The following is a 20,011-nucleotide window of genomic DNA, read 5'->3' as shown; positions in this document are numbered from 1 at the left end:
TCTAGTTAGAGAGACGGTTAGGCAATGACGGTTCTGTCCCAGCAGAAAGGACGACGGCCGAATTGACAAGCGCAAGGGTAATCATACCCGACCTGACAAGGGCCTCGGAGCGAGTGCGCGAAATGATTATAAGAACCCCCTGCCCCCCAACAAAGAAAGTATGCAAACTTTGCGCTATCTAGTGTTATCTTGCTTTTGAAGGATTCTAACTTGAGCTTCGGAGCCGCTACACCGGGTTCCCCCCCGGAGCTTCCTCATCTCCTCCATTTCAGGTTCCCTGCTACCCCGTTCAGAATCAAGGTCATTAATAGCTAAGACCGACCGGATCGCACTTCATCAATAACCATCTTATATATTATATATCAAATTTATCCTTTATACATAAATATATAATAAAAAATACAAAAAAAAAACAAAGAAACCTTTAATATTACAAGAGGGTATTCGTGCAATGCACAGGTTTGGTAAAAGAATTTGAGACAAAGAGCTAGTGATGCAACTTGGATAGGCCTGAAACGGCTCAATTGAAGCTTTTGCATAAATTGGGCTTGCGTTTTCAAACATTAAACTGGCTTGGGCCAAAATACTCAGGCCTCACCTAAACACTTAGGTTGCACTTAGATTGAGGTATCAAGTAGCCCGAGAACCCAATCCAATCTAAGCCTGCCCAACAGTTTAAGATATACAAATCTATATATTATCAATGTATTCTATCTAGAAATTGGGCTACAAAACTAAGCACGCCCAAACCCAACTCAAGATGTTGGGTTAAACTTAGGTTGTGGCTGGGTTGGTAAATTTGAGATTAAGCTTGAGTTGACCAAGCCTGAGCTCGAGGTTTGAGACTTTGGTTGGACTTTGGTTGACCATCAACCCAACCCCAAGAAGCATCGTGACATTCCTAATTATATTAATTCATGTTATTTTTAAATGCATGAAGGGATTTTAAATTAATAGTAATTAAACTTAAAACTAATTGCCACCACTTCATATTGATGGCCAGTGGCCACATAGCCGACCCTGGCCGGTTACCAAGGGACTGATTCGTTAGAGTGGCGTCCAGTAAGAAAGTGGAGAGCCCCAATCCCATGGCTGCCAACCGGATGTACTGCTGCTGCATACAAAAGAATGGAGCTCACTATCCACACAACCGGTGATCCATGGATCCTCTGGATGACATGCATTTGAATTGGAAACTGAGGGGGGGTCCTGCCGATAAAAGGGATATATAATTTTGGATAGATTCCACTAAGATGGTTGATAAACTTCAATAGCAAAGTCTTCGTGCTTGTTGAATCACTTCTTTAATTATTGAAGGGGCTTCTTCTATCATCAGTTCACATAAAGAGCAAAGGTGAAAACAAATTAAACTTCGTATTTTTAACAACAACAATACTAAGACGATTGCCAAATAACGAACCTAACCCACACAAGCCATGGGATGAGCAGTGAATTTTCAATGCACTTAAATCATTTCCCTACGCATCCGCCAGTATAAGATTCTTCAGTCAGCAAATATTTTGCTTTGCCCTCACATCCAGGATCCAGCAAAAGAAAAGAACAGAAACATTCTCAAATCCCAATTAAGATTTGCCTATGCAACTTCAAATGGACACTGAGGAAACTTGCCGGAACTTAGTTTAAAAGTGCATTCTATATGACACACAATTCAGTACCATTCAGTAGACAGCGTCCTTGGAGCACAAGTTTGACAAAGGAAGAGAAAAGCACTGGAGTGAACAATGAAAGCTGTAAGGCTTTCCTGGGCCCAAACTTTCATAGGACCGACACGGCATTACAAACTATGTATTGGTATATCCGAGATTCAGTCTATACTATCCATCTTCAACTAGAAGTAGCTACCTTCAGGAGGCTGAACCAGCTTCCGGTTGTGGGGGGCTGCCATCTCCTTCTTCAGCTGTGTCAGTATGTCTTCCATAGTGTACTCCCGCTGCCAATTTGCCAGCATACCAAATTTCTTTGCTTCTACCTGAAATATCAAAATTTGCACGGTATATAGTTCAATCATATTCCTTTTTGTAACACAAGTTCAGATTTTCTAGTCCATTTTTTGCAGAAATATCTAAAGTTGTCACCTCAATATGTAAAAATGTCTAAATATGTCATTTTTCAACTTCAAATTTGTATAACATCATATAAATTGCCCATACGGATTCACAATTCACATCCATGAGTTCTCCATGAACTTTTTAAAAATATTATACAAGCAGACATTGTTCTGAAATATTGTTTGCCATGCCTGAATTATCCAATGAAATGTATCTGGAACACTAAATAACCTGGATCCAAAAATTGCATGCAATAAGTGGGGTGAATTCCTTACTCTAGAGTGATAATATCAAATAACAGTATGGTGATCCTGAACTTGGTGCATGATTTTTTGGATCAAGTGATTAACAGTTCTTATCCATTGAAGGGGAATACATGGATCAGTAAGAAGAATTCAGGAACATCAACATGTTAAAATACAAAACTATGCCTATGCCATAAGTTAGATTAAGCACTACAACCACAACCATTAGATAAATAGATTATTAAAATGTTACCACTCCGGTCTCATGGTTTACACAAGTCATGTTGACCCTTGAATGGAAACGAACACTTGGAGGCTTGTCCGGATAATCTTTGTCACAAAACAGCTTCAACTGATAAATACGACCTTCATGCACAGACTGCAATGCAAATAATGAGATTGTAAGGCAACATTTTAGCCAATAGCTTAAAACTCAGACTCAGGCTTAAACATTCAATTACTTTTGTAAGGCAACATTTTAATCAACAGACAATGTCAAGCAATCAATTGAATCAGTGTACATTAACATTCATTAATTTAGTTTTTAGCATTCTGCTTCATTAAAGAAAAATTCCAGAATGTCCACATTGACTATGGATAATGCGAGTGTATGGTACATGTGAAGGATTTGCCATATCCCTGTCTATCCTTGAAGGAGTAAAACTAGAGGGTTCAGCTTCTTGAATCACATGATTAGTTAAATTCCGTGTGCTTCCCTTGCTTCACAAAATAAAGAAGCAATGTCTTACCCTCCAGAGTAATTTAAGTTCTTTGGTCATACCTCTTAAAAATATCATCTACTTACCATTCAGTTGGTACTGAGTTCCATTGGGAAACAGGGGATACATGGTTCTCAAAGACTATTAACACCTATGGGTGTCATCAACAAAATCAACATCGAAGTCTCTCACCAAACCACTAGTGCATTTGATTCAGAGGCTCCTCTTAAGGACATCATCTACCTACGATTCAGTTCATGCCCTATCCCATTGGGGAAGAGAGGGTACAGAGTTCTCAAGGATAATTGTTATTCACTTGAGGGTGTCAACAACAAGATCAACATCAAAGCTTCTCACCAAGCCACTAGTGTAAATTGATTCTGAGGCTATTCCCAAGAATTCCATTGAAGAAGAACAAAAATAAGAAGACAGGCAACACATAACAGATGCTTTAAGAATAACTTGTAGTTTGCACAGCAAGAAGGCAAGAAGTTGCAGGGGCAGTAGAATAAAGAATGAGACTAGAAGTTCAGTACATCAAAATTTTAAGATAATTACTGTATGAAAAGCAAAATATATAGAATGACAGAAACTGAATGGCAATATAATTAATAACATCAATGTGCTAGCCCACTAGGAATATTTGAGGGTTTAGTAACAAGATATTAAAGAAGGGGAGAGGCGTACATTGTGTGGACCAATTATAGTACCCGTCCAAGAGCGCATATAAATATCATCTCCATCATCCATTCCATAGCTTACTGTACCATCTCCAATACCCTTTTCTCCACGTTCAAGTTCCTCCAGCAATCTGAAGTTTCGTGGGACTGCACAGCCATATAAGGGTCGGAAATTTTTATTATCAGTAATAGAAAACATAGGAGTCAGAAGATGCCTCAATTCCTACAGGCAAGTTATATGATATGTCCAATGCTTACTAGAGCATCCACACCAAGTGTACACACACCAGACATCTGTAAATATCATATGAAGTTTCATGGGTTGCAGCTCAGTTCTGCAGCATAGATACCCTGTGGCAGATGCACCTTGTGAAGGAATTTTGCACCATTGCAGCTATTTTTCACGATGCCCCTTATAATTGGCAATATGAACCTTTCTTTGTGAGGCCAAATCACACTCATCAAGAGTGCTCATGTGAGTATGCCAAATTATTATTTGTTTACACTCTAGATTCAAGCAGAAGTAGCTAAGTAGATATGAAAGACACAAAGGCTGAGTTTGGAAGGAGTACAAATGCAAATATGTAGAGTGCAAAACCTTATATTTTGTATGTATTTACGATGTACATATTTGCATTCGTACTCCTTCCAAACTGAGCCAAAGGGATTATCTTTGGGATGGGGTGGAAGGAGGGGAATCCAGTTTTGGCTAGATGGAATTTAGTGTATTGTCCTGATGAAAGTGGAGGGTTTGGGCTTTAGAAGAATTAGATGGTTTAATAAAACAGCATTGAGGAAATGGTTACATGGAATTTTTGGGGTATAGAATGCTGCTTTACAGAAGAAAGTCGTCGTCGTCGTCATCTAAGCCTTGCCCCAACTATATATGCTGTCAACTATATGAATTCTGTTCTGCTATTCCATTCTATTGGGTTGCTAAGTTTGGGTGGATTTCTACAAAAGATGATTCTCAATCTAAGACTGCATTTGTTCATAGGGGCATTTTAACAGCAAAAAGGAGATAAGTTCTTACAATAAGGAATACCAAATGCAGCCTAATCAAAATTAGCGATGACAATGGGGCAGGTTTGAGGAGGGTTCTGTAAATTCTAGACCCTACATGCCTCTCTAGACTTCCCAACCTATACCCTCTTTTTTTTTGTCAATAACCGTGAATTGTATTAATATTATGAAAAGTTACTGAGCAAGGGTAAACAATCTTAGCCCCGAGAACAACCATTGAACACCAAAAAACGATTACAATACAGCCCAAAATATAGTATTTCTGTTCACCTCTTATCTAGATAGACCATCTGCCAATGAGTTGGCACTTCTTTTTACCCATTCGTATTGAATTTCCATGTCCTTAGTCAGCCATTTAAATTTCATCTTTACATTGTTGTAATTCCAAAGTCTAGAGTTATCCTCTTTTAGCCAGTTTACCACCACTTCAGAATCTCCTTCTATGATCAGCTAGTTAATTTGCATATCCTTGATCCTTCGTACCCTTCAAGAGCTGCAAGTATCTCAGCCCTCAAGGAATCTCCCACCCTGATTGGTCCAGAAAACATTACTAACATATTGCCCTATTCATCTCTTATTACTCCCCCTACTCCGGATGGCCCTCGATTACCCATGCTGCTGCCATCAAAATTCAGCTTAGTAAAGCCATGAGGTGGAGGGAGCCAACAAGAGTTTGAGGTCTTCTTTATTGGTGCAAATTCTGCTATCTCCTTCCATTTTCTTTGCAACTCATCAACTGAGAATTCTGCAAACAAAGCCAAGGTTTTCAGCCAGTGTAAAACCCTAATATGAATGACCTCCAATATTACTTCCAAACCTCTCTCCTTATCTGAGAAGATCCGTGAATTTCTCTCCTCCCAAATAGTCCAACAAACTGCTGCCCTCATACACCTCCACATAATTTTGGCCCTTTTTGTTGGCCAATTCGGCATAGAATTGAATAAGCTTTGCACATTCAAAGGGGGGTTCCACCTGCACCCAAACAGAGAAGTGCACCATCCCCAAATGACTTTAGTAAACCGACAGGAAATTAGTAAGTGATATCCAAACTCACCATCAGCTTTACAGGGAACACACCAGTGAGGACAAAAGCAACTATTATTAGGTTTTTTCCTTTGAAGTAAATCTGTTGTGTTAACTCTTTCCAGAAAGGCTTCCCAACAGAAACTCCTAACCTTAGGAGGTATAGGTTGACACCACACCTCTTTAACAGGGAATGACAAGCCAGAGGAAGAAGATTGTGTTAGAGCTTTGAAAAAAGAGGCACAAGTGAAAGAACCCAAGGGAGTGAGTGTCCAAATTCTACTGTCTGCCTTTGTTGGCTCTAGGAAAACCCCTTCAAGAATGGATAACAAGGATAAAATACAATTAAGCTCCATGTCTCTGATATTTCTTCGCAAGCCCAAGTTTCAGACCCCATAAGCAAAATTAGAAGGAACAAGGAATGAGAAAACCACTCATTTTTAAAAGTGGAAAGAGCAAAAAGGCTTGGGAATTGGTCTTTTAAAGGAGAATCCCCAATCCAAACATGTTCCCAAAAATTAATTAAATTGCCTGAGTGCAAGTCATACCTAATCCATGGAGAGAACAAAGGCAGAATAGCTTGAATAGCTTTCTGGGGAGATGCTCTTGTAGTCCTTGCCAAAATCCCAGAATCCCAACCATTGTCTGCAACCCCATGAATACTACCCACTATCTTCACCCAAAGTTTGTCCTTCTGTTATGGGCCCGGAAATAGGATCTCGTCACGGGTCGGTCCACGGGGAAAACCTCCTGTTTTCCCTTGTCCCTTCTTGATGAACCTATCTTGGTGCCTTTGGTGATTTGTTCAAGAGATCACCAACTCTCCTAACTCACTTCTTTAACTGAATATTCGATATCCTCGTTCAATAATGGTGTCTCCTTAAATAGGAACAAGAGTCCTAATCTTAGGGAGTCTCCTTGCTGAATAGGGAGACTTCCAATTCTATCTTGCTAAGGATAAGATAAGCTAATCCTAATCTGATAATAAGATAAACTAATCCTAATCTGATAACTTACTAACAAGATAAGATAAGAGCACTAGAATAAGATAAGAACAAGCAAGATGATCTAATCTAATCTGGCGGTGGGTCAGGTTCCTGTTGCTTACGGCGGCGATGGTACGTCTTTCCGAGGAATTCGTCCATAACATTACTCCCCTCTTGGACTACGAGCTTGTCCTCAAGCTCGAACTCCGAATATGTGGCTTGGAACTCTATCAATGGGATCCATGTGGCTTCGGCAGATGGTAAGCTACACCATTTCACCAAGACTTCAAGAACGACTTGATTGAAACGAGAGCGGATGACAGCTTTAGGTTTGGGAATCAATTTTCCATCTTGCAGGGGTGGCAGGGAGGGGACTTGTTCCGGAGGAACACCCGTAAATGGTTTCAGCAAGACGATGTGGAAAACATCATGAATCCGGCTGGTCTCTGGCAGTTCCAGATGGTAGGCCACACTGCCAATCCGTTGTAGAACCTTGAAGGGCCCATAGGACTTAGGGCCCAGTTTCGGGGCAACTATACTGGGACTAGTAATAGCTGCTCGGAGAAGCTGCTGTTGCTGTTGTTGATCATGTTGTTGCTTCTACTGCTGCAGTTGTTGCTGTTGTTGGTTGTCTAGTTGTTGTGGCTGAGGGTGTTGCTGCTGCTATGGACCAAGAAGAGTCTGTTGTTGCTGCTGTTGTTTGCCAGACGGCTCCGTCAAGTCTGGTCGGAGGCTGTTTGTGGTTACAGCCCCTTCTGGATTCCTCTCCCTGTTAGAGAAATACGATTCTAGCAAGCGTTGCAGCTCCCGGATGATAGCTACTGGTTTCTACGAGCCTATGCTCCAGTTCGTGGACCTTGGATGATAGCTGTTGCAGATCTCCCATGACGACCGGCTCTGATACCAAGTTGTTATGGGCCCGAAAACAGGATCTCATCACGGGTCGGTCCACAGGGAAAACCTCTTGTTTTCCCTTGTCCCTTCTTGATGAACCTACCTTGGTGCCTTTGGTGATTTGTTCAAGAGATCACCAACTCTCCTAACTCACTTCTTTAACTGAACATTCGATATCCTCATTCAATAATGGCGTCTCCTTAAATAGAAGATTACAAGAGTCCTAATCTTAGGGAGTCTCCTTGCTGAATAGGGAGACTTCCAATTCTATCTTGCTAAGGATAAGATAAGCTAATCCTAATCTGATAATAAACTAATCCTAATCTGATAATAAGATAAACTAATCCTAATCTGATAACTTACTAACAAGATAAGATAAGAGCAATAGAATAAGATAAGAACAAGCAAGATGATCTAATCTAATCTGGCGGTGGGTCAGGTTCCTGTTGCTGCCGGCGGCGATGGTACGTCTTTCCGAGGAATTCGTTCATGACACCTTCTCCATTGAGAATCTCCATAACCATTTCCCTAGTAATGCCAAGTTCCTATTCCTTATGTTCTCAATTCCCAAACTCCCAACCTATACCCTCCCCACACATGAAAATGCAAAACCCTATCCGACCCTACCCTCCCTGCATTTGAGGGTGGGGCAGGCAGGGTAGGCGAGTTGGGTCCAGAACCCGTATCTAATTTCCTGTCATATAAGCAATAAACAAGTAACATGAACAAACATCAAAATTTCCAATTATTTGACTAAGCATGTAATAAACATATAAACTATCAATTACCCTTCACATATAATTCAAAATATTGTAAAATTCAACACCTAATACATAGTTTCGCATGTCTTTCAACAATATGTGGATGGGGAAGGGTTGGGTTTAGCCTAATACCATACCCTACCCGTACCCGTATTATCAAACCCAAGCCTAGCTTGCATGCACTAAAATTTGATGCATTCGGGTTGGGCTTGGTCCTAGGCTAGACTCAGGTTGGTCAATCAGCCCACACTAAAAACCGACATGCATACAAGTATGTGTCTATATATGCATATATACTAATATGCATGTATATAACCGCGTTGGGCTTGGGTTGGGATAAGGTCGAATCGGATTCAGGTTACCTAAGGGATAGACCAGAGCCTAGCACAACAAATTAAAAAAACTACAAAAAAAACTACAACTTTTTAGCCCAGGCCCAGCCTGAGGACCAAAAATCCAAGCCCAACCCATGTACAATTCCAAGCTAGGTCGATTCGGGCTTGGATTAGGCCTGTCCAAATTGCACCTCTAATCTCTATTGACACATTAACGAAGCATAAACCTTCAAATCCTTTACATGTCAGCACCCTATGAATTGTTCTCACCATAATATGATAATATTTTAATGAATGTTCTTCACCTTGACTTTTAATATCAAGCATTCTTGTATTTTGTTCACCCAAAATATTCTTGCATTTCACTTTCCACATCTCTCAGCCCTCTCCTAAAACCAAAATCCCATGATAACCCTTAACGAAAGAAGGTCATAAGGTCACCATCAATTTTTGTTTTTTTTAAGGGAAGGACAGTATAAAGTCTAGGAAAAGTAGGTAGATTGGTCTATCCTCCAACTAGGTTGTCTTCCCTTTTGATTATAGAATGCATAAAAGAAAAAAAGACTCTTAGAAGGAAATCTCCAAAGACATTTAAAAGTTTTGTATTTCTATCAGTTTTTTTTATCAATAACTGAACCAATTCATTAATGATTAAAAAGAAAGAAGATACAACAGGAAACAAGATAATGGGCGGGATAAGCTCTCTTATCCCAAGCGACCAAAAACCAACTTACAACAAAGCCCAAAACAAGGTACCCCTTCCCACCCCTTGTTTAGTAAGTAGATCAGCAAAGGAATTGGCACTTCGTTTTACCCATCGAAGCCTCATTTCCATATTCTATGTCGCCCAATGTTTTAAAAACCAACCCAGAGGTTGAACCATTTTTGCCTCTGGGTTGCAGATCACTGGTTCGACTATCTAAGGGTCCGGGTCAAATGGGTCAGACCATACCACGTCAGCAATATGTAAATACATACATCTATGTCACAGGTCACCAGTTCTAAATGTAATATATGTATTATTTTATATTTAATTTATGCTTATTAATTCAGTTTTTTTTGTAAAAAATATAAAAAATTGTGATTTAAGGCCAAAAAAAAGGTTTTTTTGGCGAAAATAGCAGGGCAAGGCGCCCAAAGCTCCTTGGGATGCACAAATCTTGAAAAGTTGCCCTAAGTCAAAAAAGAAAAAAGGTCACCCCAATCGGACATTGGAGCACAAAATCATGGCTTCCTGAAGTTTGCATACACATTTAGAGTACAACCCATGACCCGGCCACTAGGTCGAAATGTTGAACAGATCAATGGTCCAACCATACAAGTTGGACAGTTTTTTACCAAGTCAACAATTTTGACCATTATCTGAGTTCTACTAAAACCGGAACCAGAATTCTGGCTAGTGATAGTTTGAACAGTTCAATCAACAAGATCAATGGCGCGTTGAAAGCACTAGTGTCATCCATCTAAGTCTTCTTTTTACGTTAATATAACTCTAGAAACCATTTCCTCTTGTTGCAGCCAATTATCACCAGCTTGGAATCACTCTCAACTACTAGCTTCCCAATATTTAGCTCCTTTGTCCTTTGTACTCCTTCCAAAACAGCCATAATCTCTGCTTTGAGTGAATCACCTATACCTATTGATCGTAAGAAAATTGCAACAACTGTTCCTTCTTCATTTCTGAATGCACCTCCAATACCTGAAGGACCAGGATTACCCTCACTACTTCCATCAAAATTCAGCTTAATGAAACCTTCCATTGATGGAGGCCAAAGAGGCTTGGTTTCAGCCTTAAATGGAGCTAAATCAGCCACTTCCTTCCAATTTCCAAGCAATGCATCTATAGATATACCTTCAAACAGCTCCAAAGATTTTATCCACTACAACATGCAATTAAAGCTTCTCTACTTCTCTCTTTTTTCAGGAAAAAAAATCCTCAAATTCCCTTCTTCCCAAATTGTCCAGCATACAATTGCTCTAGTACACCTTCAAAATATCCAGCCCCTCTTCTTTGGCCACCTAATAAAAGAAGCAAACAAAATTTGTATATCCAACAGGGGAGTCCACCCACAACCAAAAAGAGAGAAACCAATCCCAAATATACAAAACAAAAGAGCACCAATTAGACCCTTTTTCTTTTAAGTAGTTCACAAGAGTTGAACCTTTCCAAAAAAACCTCCCAATAAAAAGTCAAAACCCTGGGTGGAATAGGTTTACCCCAAATTTCCTTAATAGGGAAAGGTTGCCCAAGAATAATGGAGGGTTGAACTAGACCCTCAAAATAGGAGGCACAAGTAAAAGAGTCCGAGGGAAAAAGTATCCAAATACGACTATCTACATTAGACTGGTCAAAGAAAATCCCTTCCAAAATTTGTAAAAGGGTCAGGATATTGTTTAATTCAAAGTCTCTAATTCCCCTCCTTAAGCCCAAATCCTAATCAAATTTGGGCCCAGAATTCGAAGGAACTAGAAAAGAAGACACAAGCTCAATTAGATAAGTCAAACAAGGAAGGGATTGTTCTTTCACTGTCACATCCCCCACCCAATCAAAACCGACCCAGGTAGGTCATTAAAACCAGTTGAATCATCAAAACCCGACCGGTTTTCAATAGTTCTGCTATGTTTTAACAAGTTCTACCAATTTTCCAAAATTTTGAAACCCAGGGTTCTAAAAAATCAGAATGGTCTCCAATTCCCAAGTTTAACTGTTCGACCATCTGATCTGGTCAAGGTCTTAAAACATTGATTGCAAGGCTTGCCTTGTTACTAAGGGTTATACTCAAACATATGGTGTAGATTATTTTGAAACATTCTTCCCAATGGCGAAAATTGCTTCTATGATGATTGTTATTTCTCTAGTGGCTAACTCTCACCAATCATTTTTTCAACTTGATATTAAAAATAATTTTCTACACGGTTACTTGGAGTTAGAAGTTTAATAGAGCAACCACCTGGGTTTGTTGCTCAAGGGAAGAAGCATAAGGTGTGTCGACTACAAAAGGCAATATATGGTCTTAAGCAATCACCCAAGGCTTGGTTGGTCCATTTGGTGAAATGGAGAAACAAATTGGCTTGAAGCAGTGCAAAGTGGATCACCTTGCATTTGGTCGTGATACAACAACTAGCAAAATAATAGTGGTGGTTTATATTGATGATATTGTCATCATTCGAAGTGATTGTCAAGGAATTGAAAGATTTAAACAGTTTTACAATAACATTTTCAAACTAAAGACCTTGGCATTGCAATATTTTCTGGGCATTGAGGTGGCTCCTTCCAAGCATGGCATCAATCTATGTTAGAGAAAGTACATGCTTGATATTCTTGATGAGACTAAGTTGTTGGATGTTTAACCTTGAGTATAGAGATCCCATGGATCCCAACATAAGTGTGTAATCAAGGGGAGTTATATGATATCCAAGAAGAGACAAAAGACTAGTAGGCAAGTTAAATTATTTAACTATCACAAGACCAACATTTCATTTGTCGTAAGTGTTGTAAGTCAGATTATGCAGAATCCTTCAAATCCCATATTAGGAGGTTGTGATTAAAATAGGCATATATTTAAAGGGAACTCTTGGCCATGGTTTGTCATAGAGAACAAATTATCATTTGGAGGCTAAGGGATACATTAATGCCAACTAGGCTAGTCCTATTGGTGACAAGAGATCAACTATTGGGTATTACACATTTTTGGTGGCAATCCTGTCACATGGAAGAGTAAGATGGTGGCACAATGCAAAAGCTAAGTATTGGGTGTAGCTTCAACATCTTGAAGAACTTGGATACTGTGTTCTAACTCCAATGGGGCTATATTGTGACAATCAGGTGACCGTTCATATTGCTTCCAACCCAATATTCTATGAAAGGACAAAGTTAATAGAAGTTAATTGTCACTTGGTTCAAGAGAAACTACTGGACAAAATTGTTTCTACTACATTTGTGCAGTCAAAAAACCAGTGGACAAATTTGCTTACTAAGAGTTTTAATGGAGACAGGTGATTCATATTTGTAAGAAGTTGGGGTTGTATGATATCCATGATCCAGCTTAAGGGGTAACTATTGAGATGCATGTAAACAGGGGTATTAGTGTCATTTTACTTCATTTTTATAAGTCACAGATTTATCCCTATCTTAATGCATCTTTCCCATACTAATTAGGAGCAGAACAGTCTGTTGCATCACATGATTCTTTTCTATCCTCTATTATTCTCTCTTTTCCCTTCTTTCTTGCAGACTGAATACCATTTACATGATTCTAGAGCATTGCTATTTTTTTCAATTTATATGCATGCAATGTATAAAACTAGGGAGCTGGCCTAAAAAAAAAAATTTCCTTGTAAAGTTCTATTACTTGGGCTCTTAGGAGCTCCACTGTCACCTAGAAATACTTGTACACCTCAACAACTATGCCATGAAGAATGTAACTAAATTAAGAAGCGAAGCTCATCTCTCTACCACAAGCTTAGTCAACAAAGAGAGGAAGAGACCCATCTTATGAGTTTCTTACTTCTCCCTTAAAGAGTATATTTGCAAGAAGGAGAGAAAGAGAGGAGGAGGATAACCAAATTCTGGTCTTTGTGTAACATGCCCCACAAGATATTAAGGATTCATTTTACAATTGTAACCCTTTTGTTTTGAAAATTATATATATTGAGCAACAACAAAAATCTAAATCTTATTAGTATAAGAAGAAAAAAACCCAAGATTCCGATGGGTTTTGAATGAAGGGAGACCTTTGAAATGTTTTCAAGGTTATAATGTTATACTTACACACCTCCAAATGCATATTTGAATCACCTCCTTATGAAAAAATTACTTACATTTATACCCCCTAACATTAAAAAACAAGTTTATTTTCTTGTGATTTGAAATTATCAAGAAATCTCCGTTTTAAGTTTTTACTGGTAAAATATCAGAAAGTTTATTACCTATCAGAAAATATTAGAATTTTGATTGTGAAAGAAATATAGTAATACATCAATTGAGCTTTTGTTCACTCCATGACCAGTCAGTAGGACACCTATAAGGCCTCTTTTTTTTTATAAATGAAGAATTTATTAGAGAAAGAAATTGAAGCAACTTTTACAGGAGACACTTGGAGAGGCACAAGCTGTGACCTCTCCAACCCTTCAAACACTTAAAACAAAAAGATTACAGCTGAGCCCAATACAAATGTTCCCTCGTTGCCCCTTGCTTGGCTAAACAGTCAACCATAGCATTAGCAGATCTCCCCACCCATTGTATTCTAACATACAAGTTTCTCATCAAGCATTTGAATCTTTTAAGTTCATTTCTAAAGCCCCAAACTACAGCCTCTGGATTCTGTAACCACCTTAGAATCACCTTCTATTAATAGCTGCTCCGCTCTTATCTGCACAGCAAACTGTACCCCTTGTAGTGCAGCTAAAAGTTCTGCCCTCGTGGAGTCCCCTTCACCTAAAGGACCTGAAAAAAGGAGAGCCACAGAACCACTTTCATTCCTTATGACCCCTCCCATCCCAGAAGGACCTGGGTTGCCCAGGCTACTCCCATCAAAATTTAATTTCAGGAAGCCTTCAGGTGGGGGCCAGCTCATGTGCATCTTTGTCTTCAATGAGGAACTGCTTGCCACCTCTACCCAATGCCTCCACAGGTCATTAAAAGAAAATTGTTGAAATAACTCCGAAGATTTTAGCGACACTATAGCGCTATACAGGATACAGTCCTTCAGATCTTGTTGGCTTCGCACCTTCTCTTGGAATATTCTGGCATTCCTTTCTTCCCACACTGTCCAAAGCAGTGCTGCTCTTGCAACCCTCCACATTATTCGTTCTCTTCGATGGCCTATTCCACCTGCATCCAAAAATCAAGAAGAGCCAATCCCACAAATCTGCTGTAACAGTACAGGAAATTAGCAAATGGTTGCAGTCCTCACCAAGGGTTCTGCAAAGGGTACACCAATTGGGTGAAACGCAGAGATAGAGTCTTCTCCTTTGTAGATTATCCAAGGTGTTTACTTTCCCATAGAACACTTCCCAACAGAAAGCCAAGTCCTTAGGGGGAATGGGTTTGCACCAAACCTCCTTAAAAGGGAAAGGAGGAGCAGACACTGGACGACAAGGGGCTTTGAAGAATGAGGCACAAGAAAAACTACCCGAGGGCACAAGAGTCCAAAACTTTTTATATGATTCCATGGGGTCCAAACAAACTTTTTCAAGGGTACTCAAAAGGCAAGTAAGACTCGCAATCTCCTCATCCCTTAGACCTCGTCGGAACCCAAACTGGAGTCAACAGAGAATCCAATGAGGAGAAAAAAGAAGAAACAGGCTCTTTCTTGTATCGGGAGATAGTGTATAAAGATAGAAAGAGGTTCTTCAAAGGAGCCTCTTCGACCCAAATATCTCCCTAAAAGAGAATCAAGTTACCAGTACACACATTATACCTGAGAAAATTGTTGAGTTGAAGGAGGGCACTGTGAAATGCCTTCCAAGGTGCTGCCAAAGTTGTCCGCCGAGAGACCCAGCATCCCGTCCGCTCTCCGAGTGGCCATGAATACTTCCTATCACTTCAACCCACAATCTTTCTCTCTCTAATAGCCATCTCCATAGCCATTTTCCCAACAAAGTCATTCTTTTGCATCAAATTCCCTATTCCTAGACCTCCCTCTTCTTTACTCCTGCATACCGCTTCCCACTGCACCAGATGATCCTTATTACTTTCCCCCGGTTTCCAAAGGAAGCCTCTTTAATCAATCCAGAAGCAACAGTCTACTGTCTGTCCCATCTCTCATTACAGTAAAACCATCATATATTAGTTCACAACTGACAAGTAACCCTTAACATCACCAAAGTATCTGCCACAGAATTAAAAGATCTGGGAACCAAGTAACAGCCAGTCTTGAAGCCAGAGATATAGCTTTTTTAATTTAATATCTGAAATTTCATGGGCCTTCTAATACTTCCATCATCCATCTCATCTCATCACCAGTTGGGAATTGGGAATCTGCCCCATCTCCAATGATAAAATTCTGAAAGCAGGCAATCCTAGGAACAACATCTCTTTTTCTTTTTTGATAATTTAAGAACATCTTTATATGAAAACAAAATAAAACAGTTATCCTAGGAAACATGCAGCCTTTAAAATCACAAGCCTCCACTATTCTTGTTTGTCGCCATGTCATAGATCCTTTACAGCCTTATTAGAATACTTACCTTTCTTTAAATATAACCCAATTAACCTCATTTGACTAAAAACCCGACTTCTGAATTTCAACCTCAACGTGTAAAACCCAAACTCTTGCCTTCTTTCACTAAATTACCAAAGCATCATAACTCCTTCCTATTCTCTAAAAAACATCAATTACCTTTCCAACATCAATGAACAAGAGATCCTCCTCCAGATTAGTGAACAAAGACTGTATTCTCCTTTTGTTTCATGGTATGCTATGACTAACTACAAAAGGATGATATACAAGATGGGCATCAAACGAAGAGAAAAATCTTCAAAGAATAAATAATTGCCGTATGCAACAGAATGTCACTGATAAGCATGGTTCCACCACAAAGCTGTATAGGTGCACTAACTTCCAAGTAATGAATGTCACTGATAAACATAACAAGGACATTGCACAAATTGTCGTATGCAACAGAATAAATAATTGAACTTGTAATGCTATAAGAAATCTTCAAAGACCGTGTTACTTATTCCAAGTGAGAAGTAGATATAACTGCGTGCAAGAAAAAAAAAACAAAAAAGGAAAAAAAAAAAAAGCAAATCCAGTAAAAAGATTAAATCACAAAGAATGGTGCAAGTGACACAAAAAAAAGAGGAACTAGAGAAAAAAATCAACGTTTCATTAAATGAAGAACAAACATTTCTCTTATTAGGTCTCTCAATTCAGTGTATAGAGGAGCCGATAATAAAATGGTAATCAATAGCAACCACTCCGATAACTAGCAATTTTCTAGGTAGATAAGAGTGATACATTAATTGACTACAATGATCGGTTCCTTCCTTCCGTTTGCTCGATTTACTTTTTTCTGGCGAATGTCTACATGCTTAAGATAACATAGACCAAAAGAGTAGAGGTTGCCTAACAACATCAAATCCTGATCTCCACATTAAGGAAGGAGAGCGAGAATATGAAAATCAGCTGAAGAAACAGACATAAATTGAAATTTAGAAAAAAAAAAAAACACTGAGATTGTGCATCAGAACCTATGAGCAAAGTTGCTCAAAAATACGTTGCCAGTACCAGTACCAGTCAAACCCATACAAACAACTAGGGGATTCGCCATTAAGAAACCCTTTAAAGGCATATGCATCAGAACGAATACGAATGCAAGACCAGCAAAAATGAAAGCAAAAGATGAAATCAAACACTTTTGCAGAGACCCATTAAGATTTCTACAGCGTATGCAAATGAAATCTGAAATTAAGGTGAAACCCATAACCAGATTTTGATAAAAAAACATAACAAATAAAGTAAAATAGAGTTTGCTTCAACAATCCAATCGTGAGTTGGAACCTCACCAACGACACTCGATCCACCTGAGCCAATCGTCATTGATGATAGACAATTCTCCTAGGCAACTGCTTTGAGATCTGATTAACTCAGGGTGGTTTTGGAGAAGAAATAAGGATTTGTTGAGGAAGCCCAAAAAGGAGAGAGAGAGAGACTGAAAAGGGCCGGATGGGTATGGATTAGGGGTTGGAAGGAATAAAGTTAAAAGTTAATACCACTCTCAGTCGTGACTTGGGTCTCTTTTCCTTTACCTCTGCGGTGCTACTCTCAAACCACGATTTCTTTCAAAAAACGCAATCTGATAAAATTCTTTACTACACGGCCTACCTACTCGGTTTCTCTGACATGACGTGTTGACGTGGATCGGTAAATTATGCGAGATAGCAAATTAAAAGAACTCACGTCTGTGCCCCCCCAGAGCGCGCCCTAATTACACATCTCAGCGTCTAGAACATATCACAATTGGCGCCTCAAAGAACGCGCCCCAAATATACATCTCATCATGTATTCGAAACATCTCCCGTGTGGGGGCGCGTATAGCATAGTGCATGACAAAATGAAAATTTTGTTTGATTAAAATATTCTATTCTTTTAATTTAGTCAAAATATAATTTAAGCAATTATTTGTACACTCATCATCCTTCTTAAGTCTTATATTTAGATATTAAATATCATTAACATTTACTAAGCCATATTTTTTATTATAATAATTAATAATTAATAGGGATTATAACATAAAAAGATAACTTTTGACCTCTATTAGCAATAAAAAATAGTTATTTTGTAAAATATCATAGATAAGGCATCTTTTGCAAGGTAATATCACAAAAGGGCAGTCAAACATGAGATGCATCCGCCGTATGAGAAATGCTTTTGATGTATTTTTTATAACAAAACTGCCCCTCTTTGTTTTTTTTTTTTTTTTTTTTTTTTTTCAAAATGTATCAAAAAGCCAAAGAAATCTCTCCGCCTTTCTCTTCCTGTTAATCGACTGAAGCTTTTGAAACCCCATTCTTCTTCTTCCTAAAAAAATGAAAAACTATAACAAATCTTAGTCCTCTCTCTAAAATTGAAAATAAACCCAATTGTAGCCTTCATTCTTCATATGAAACTCTGTTCGTCTTTTTGTTGCTAATAAATTAACTCCGGCAGCTGCAATCCAAGAGCTTCCTCTCAATAAGCTCCCGATGGTGAATTTTTGGGCGTCAGCCTTGCTCATGAGGTAAAAACCTTGGCCACGTGAAGGCCGGTAACGGCGCCGTAACAGCCAAGAAAGTATAGCATTACACGACCGACGTCACTGCGCAGGCCGAGCTCGCTCGCCAGGTAGGGGTCTCCTCCAGGTAATCTGATTTCGATGGAAGAGACATAGACGATGTGGGTGATGTCTCTTACTGGTCTCCCCCATTCCTTGATGCAGGCAAGGCTTACTTCCTATGCCATCTCCAGTACTGTTGGGTTTGCTATTTCGAGACTTTGCTTGATCGTTGGTGAGCCCTCTGTTGTCGGTTCAGTTCTGGGTTGTCTAAGTTCTCCTTGCAGCAGCAGCCACCGCCTGTAATTACCTGACCCATCTGCGGCCACCACAACATCAGCTCGTAAAGCTGCACTAGGTGACTGAAGAAGCTTCTGATTTGCAGCAGAGACCCATGGCGGGGAGCCATCAGAAAGCAACCGGCGATTACCACCTTCATCAATGAACACAACAAAGTATATTTCCTAATTTCTAACGGAGGAGGTTTTTAACGGAGAGGATAATTTTGTCTTCTATGATATAAATTCAATGTGTATGTAATAGGGTGAATATACGTCATATATTAGTGCCCATATCTGATATTTCTTTGAAAAATATGCCTTTAAAGGGTGAAAATTTACCTCCATCGGTTATAACCCCTAATTAATACCTTATTTTTTAATTTAATTTCTCTTTAATTGTGAGGGCGCAAAAATATAATTTGAATTATTTCGTTTCTCCTCATTTAAGTATCTCTCATTAAATCTTATATTTAGGTCATTAACTCATATTTTTTAATTAAGCCCTATATTAATTAATATGTATTATAGAAAAAAATAAATATGACAAATAAGAATAATTTTTATAAATATATAAATATAAAACAATTATAGAAAATTTTAGAAATATATTATTCATTATCATCCTTGTAGTCATAAAAACATCCTTGGTTGAAAAGGTTGAGCCTTCACGCAAGATGATATTGATAGGACCCTCATTATCAATTTTTTGGGTAAATTACATTTACCATCTTGTACTTTAGGGGATGACACTTAACCCCTCAAACTTTCATTCATGAAAAAGTCATAAAGGTTTGCTTGAATTTTCAAATTATAGTATCTTGACTTCAAAGATAAAATTATGAAAATGGCTATTCAAAGTTTTGTTTTCTCATGTATTTTGCATGTGCTTTGTTTCGTGATAGGCATTTATATCAAAACACCACCGTATCATCACCAAATCAGCATTTAGCCCATCATAGTGATTCGTACATATATAAATAGATACTCACAAAAGTTGGTTTTGATTTATGTGCACACCTACCGTTAGGCATTTATTCATTGCTCTGCTAATGTGGCGCCTAATGGCACCTATTTGTCATAAACGATTGACATTATTACTTTTGTTGGTTTTGAAGATAAATCAAGTACAAATGTTTAGTTACTAAAGGGAAGCTCTACCAAACACATACATTGTCTTTGTACTTTTCTCTTTTTTTCTTTGTATTTAATTTTCTATATTTTTGTGCTTTGTTAATT

At 38.7% G+C, this 20,011-nt stretch overlaps 1 protein-coding gene and 1 long non-coding RNA gene across 2 annotated transcripts; one reads left to right on the top strand and one right to left on the bottom strand.

Annotated features, from left to right (window-relative positions):
- Positions 1-1,625: 1,625 nt before the first annotated feature.
- On the bottom strand, positions 1,626-17,718 carry LOC148847540 (ubiquitin-conjugating enzyme E2 variant 1C-like). Its single transcript, XM_088948904.1, has 4 exons — positions 17,248-17,718; positions 3,721-3,860; positions 2,568-2,693; positions 1,626-1,990 (listed from the first exon to the last, which is right to left on the bottom strand). The coding sequence occupies exons 1-4, from the start codon at positions 17,279-17,281 to the stop codon at positions 1,850-1,852; spliced, it is 441 nt and encodes a 146-aa protein (XP_088805030.1). The 5' UTR covers positions 17,282-17,718; the 3' UTR covers positions 1,626-1,849.
- A 378-nt stretch (positions 17,719-18,096) lies between these two features.
- On the top strand, positions 18,097-19,088 carry LOC148847539 (uncharacterized). The gene is made up of 2 exons (XR_016100523.1): positions 18,097-18,565; positions 18,660-19,088. It is a non-coding gene; the product is annotated as an uncharacterized LOC148847539 (long non-coding RNA).
- The last annotated feature ends 923 nt before the right edge of the window (positions 19,089-20,011 follow it).

The sequence above is a fragment of the Nelumbo lutea genome, chromosome 6 (assembly GCF_056320005.1).
Source record: "Nelumbo lutea isolate HS-2025 chromosome 6, American lotus-T2T, whole genome shotgun sequence".
Lineage (NCBI taxonomy): Eukaryota > Viridiplantae > Streptophyta > Magnoliopsida > Proteales > Nelumbonaceae > Nelumbo > Nelumbo lutea.
Note: the sequence above shows the minus strand (reverse complement) of the source record. Positions and strands in the feature narration are given on the sequence as shown.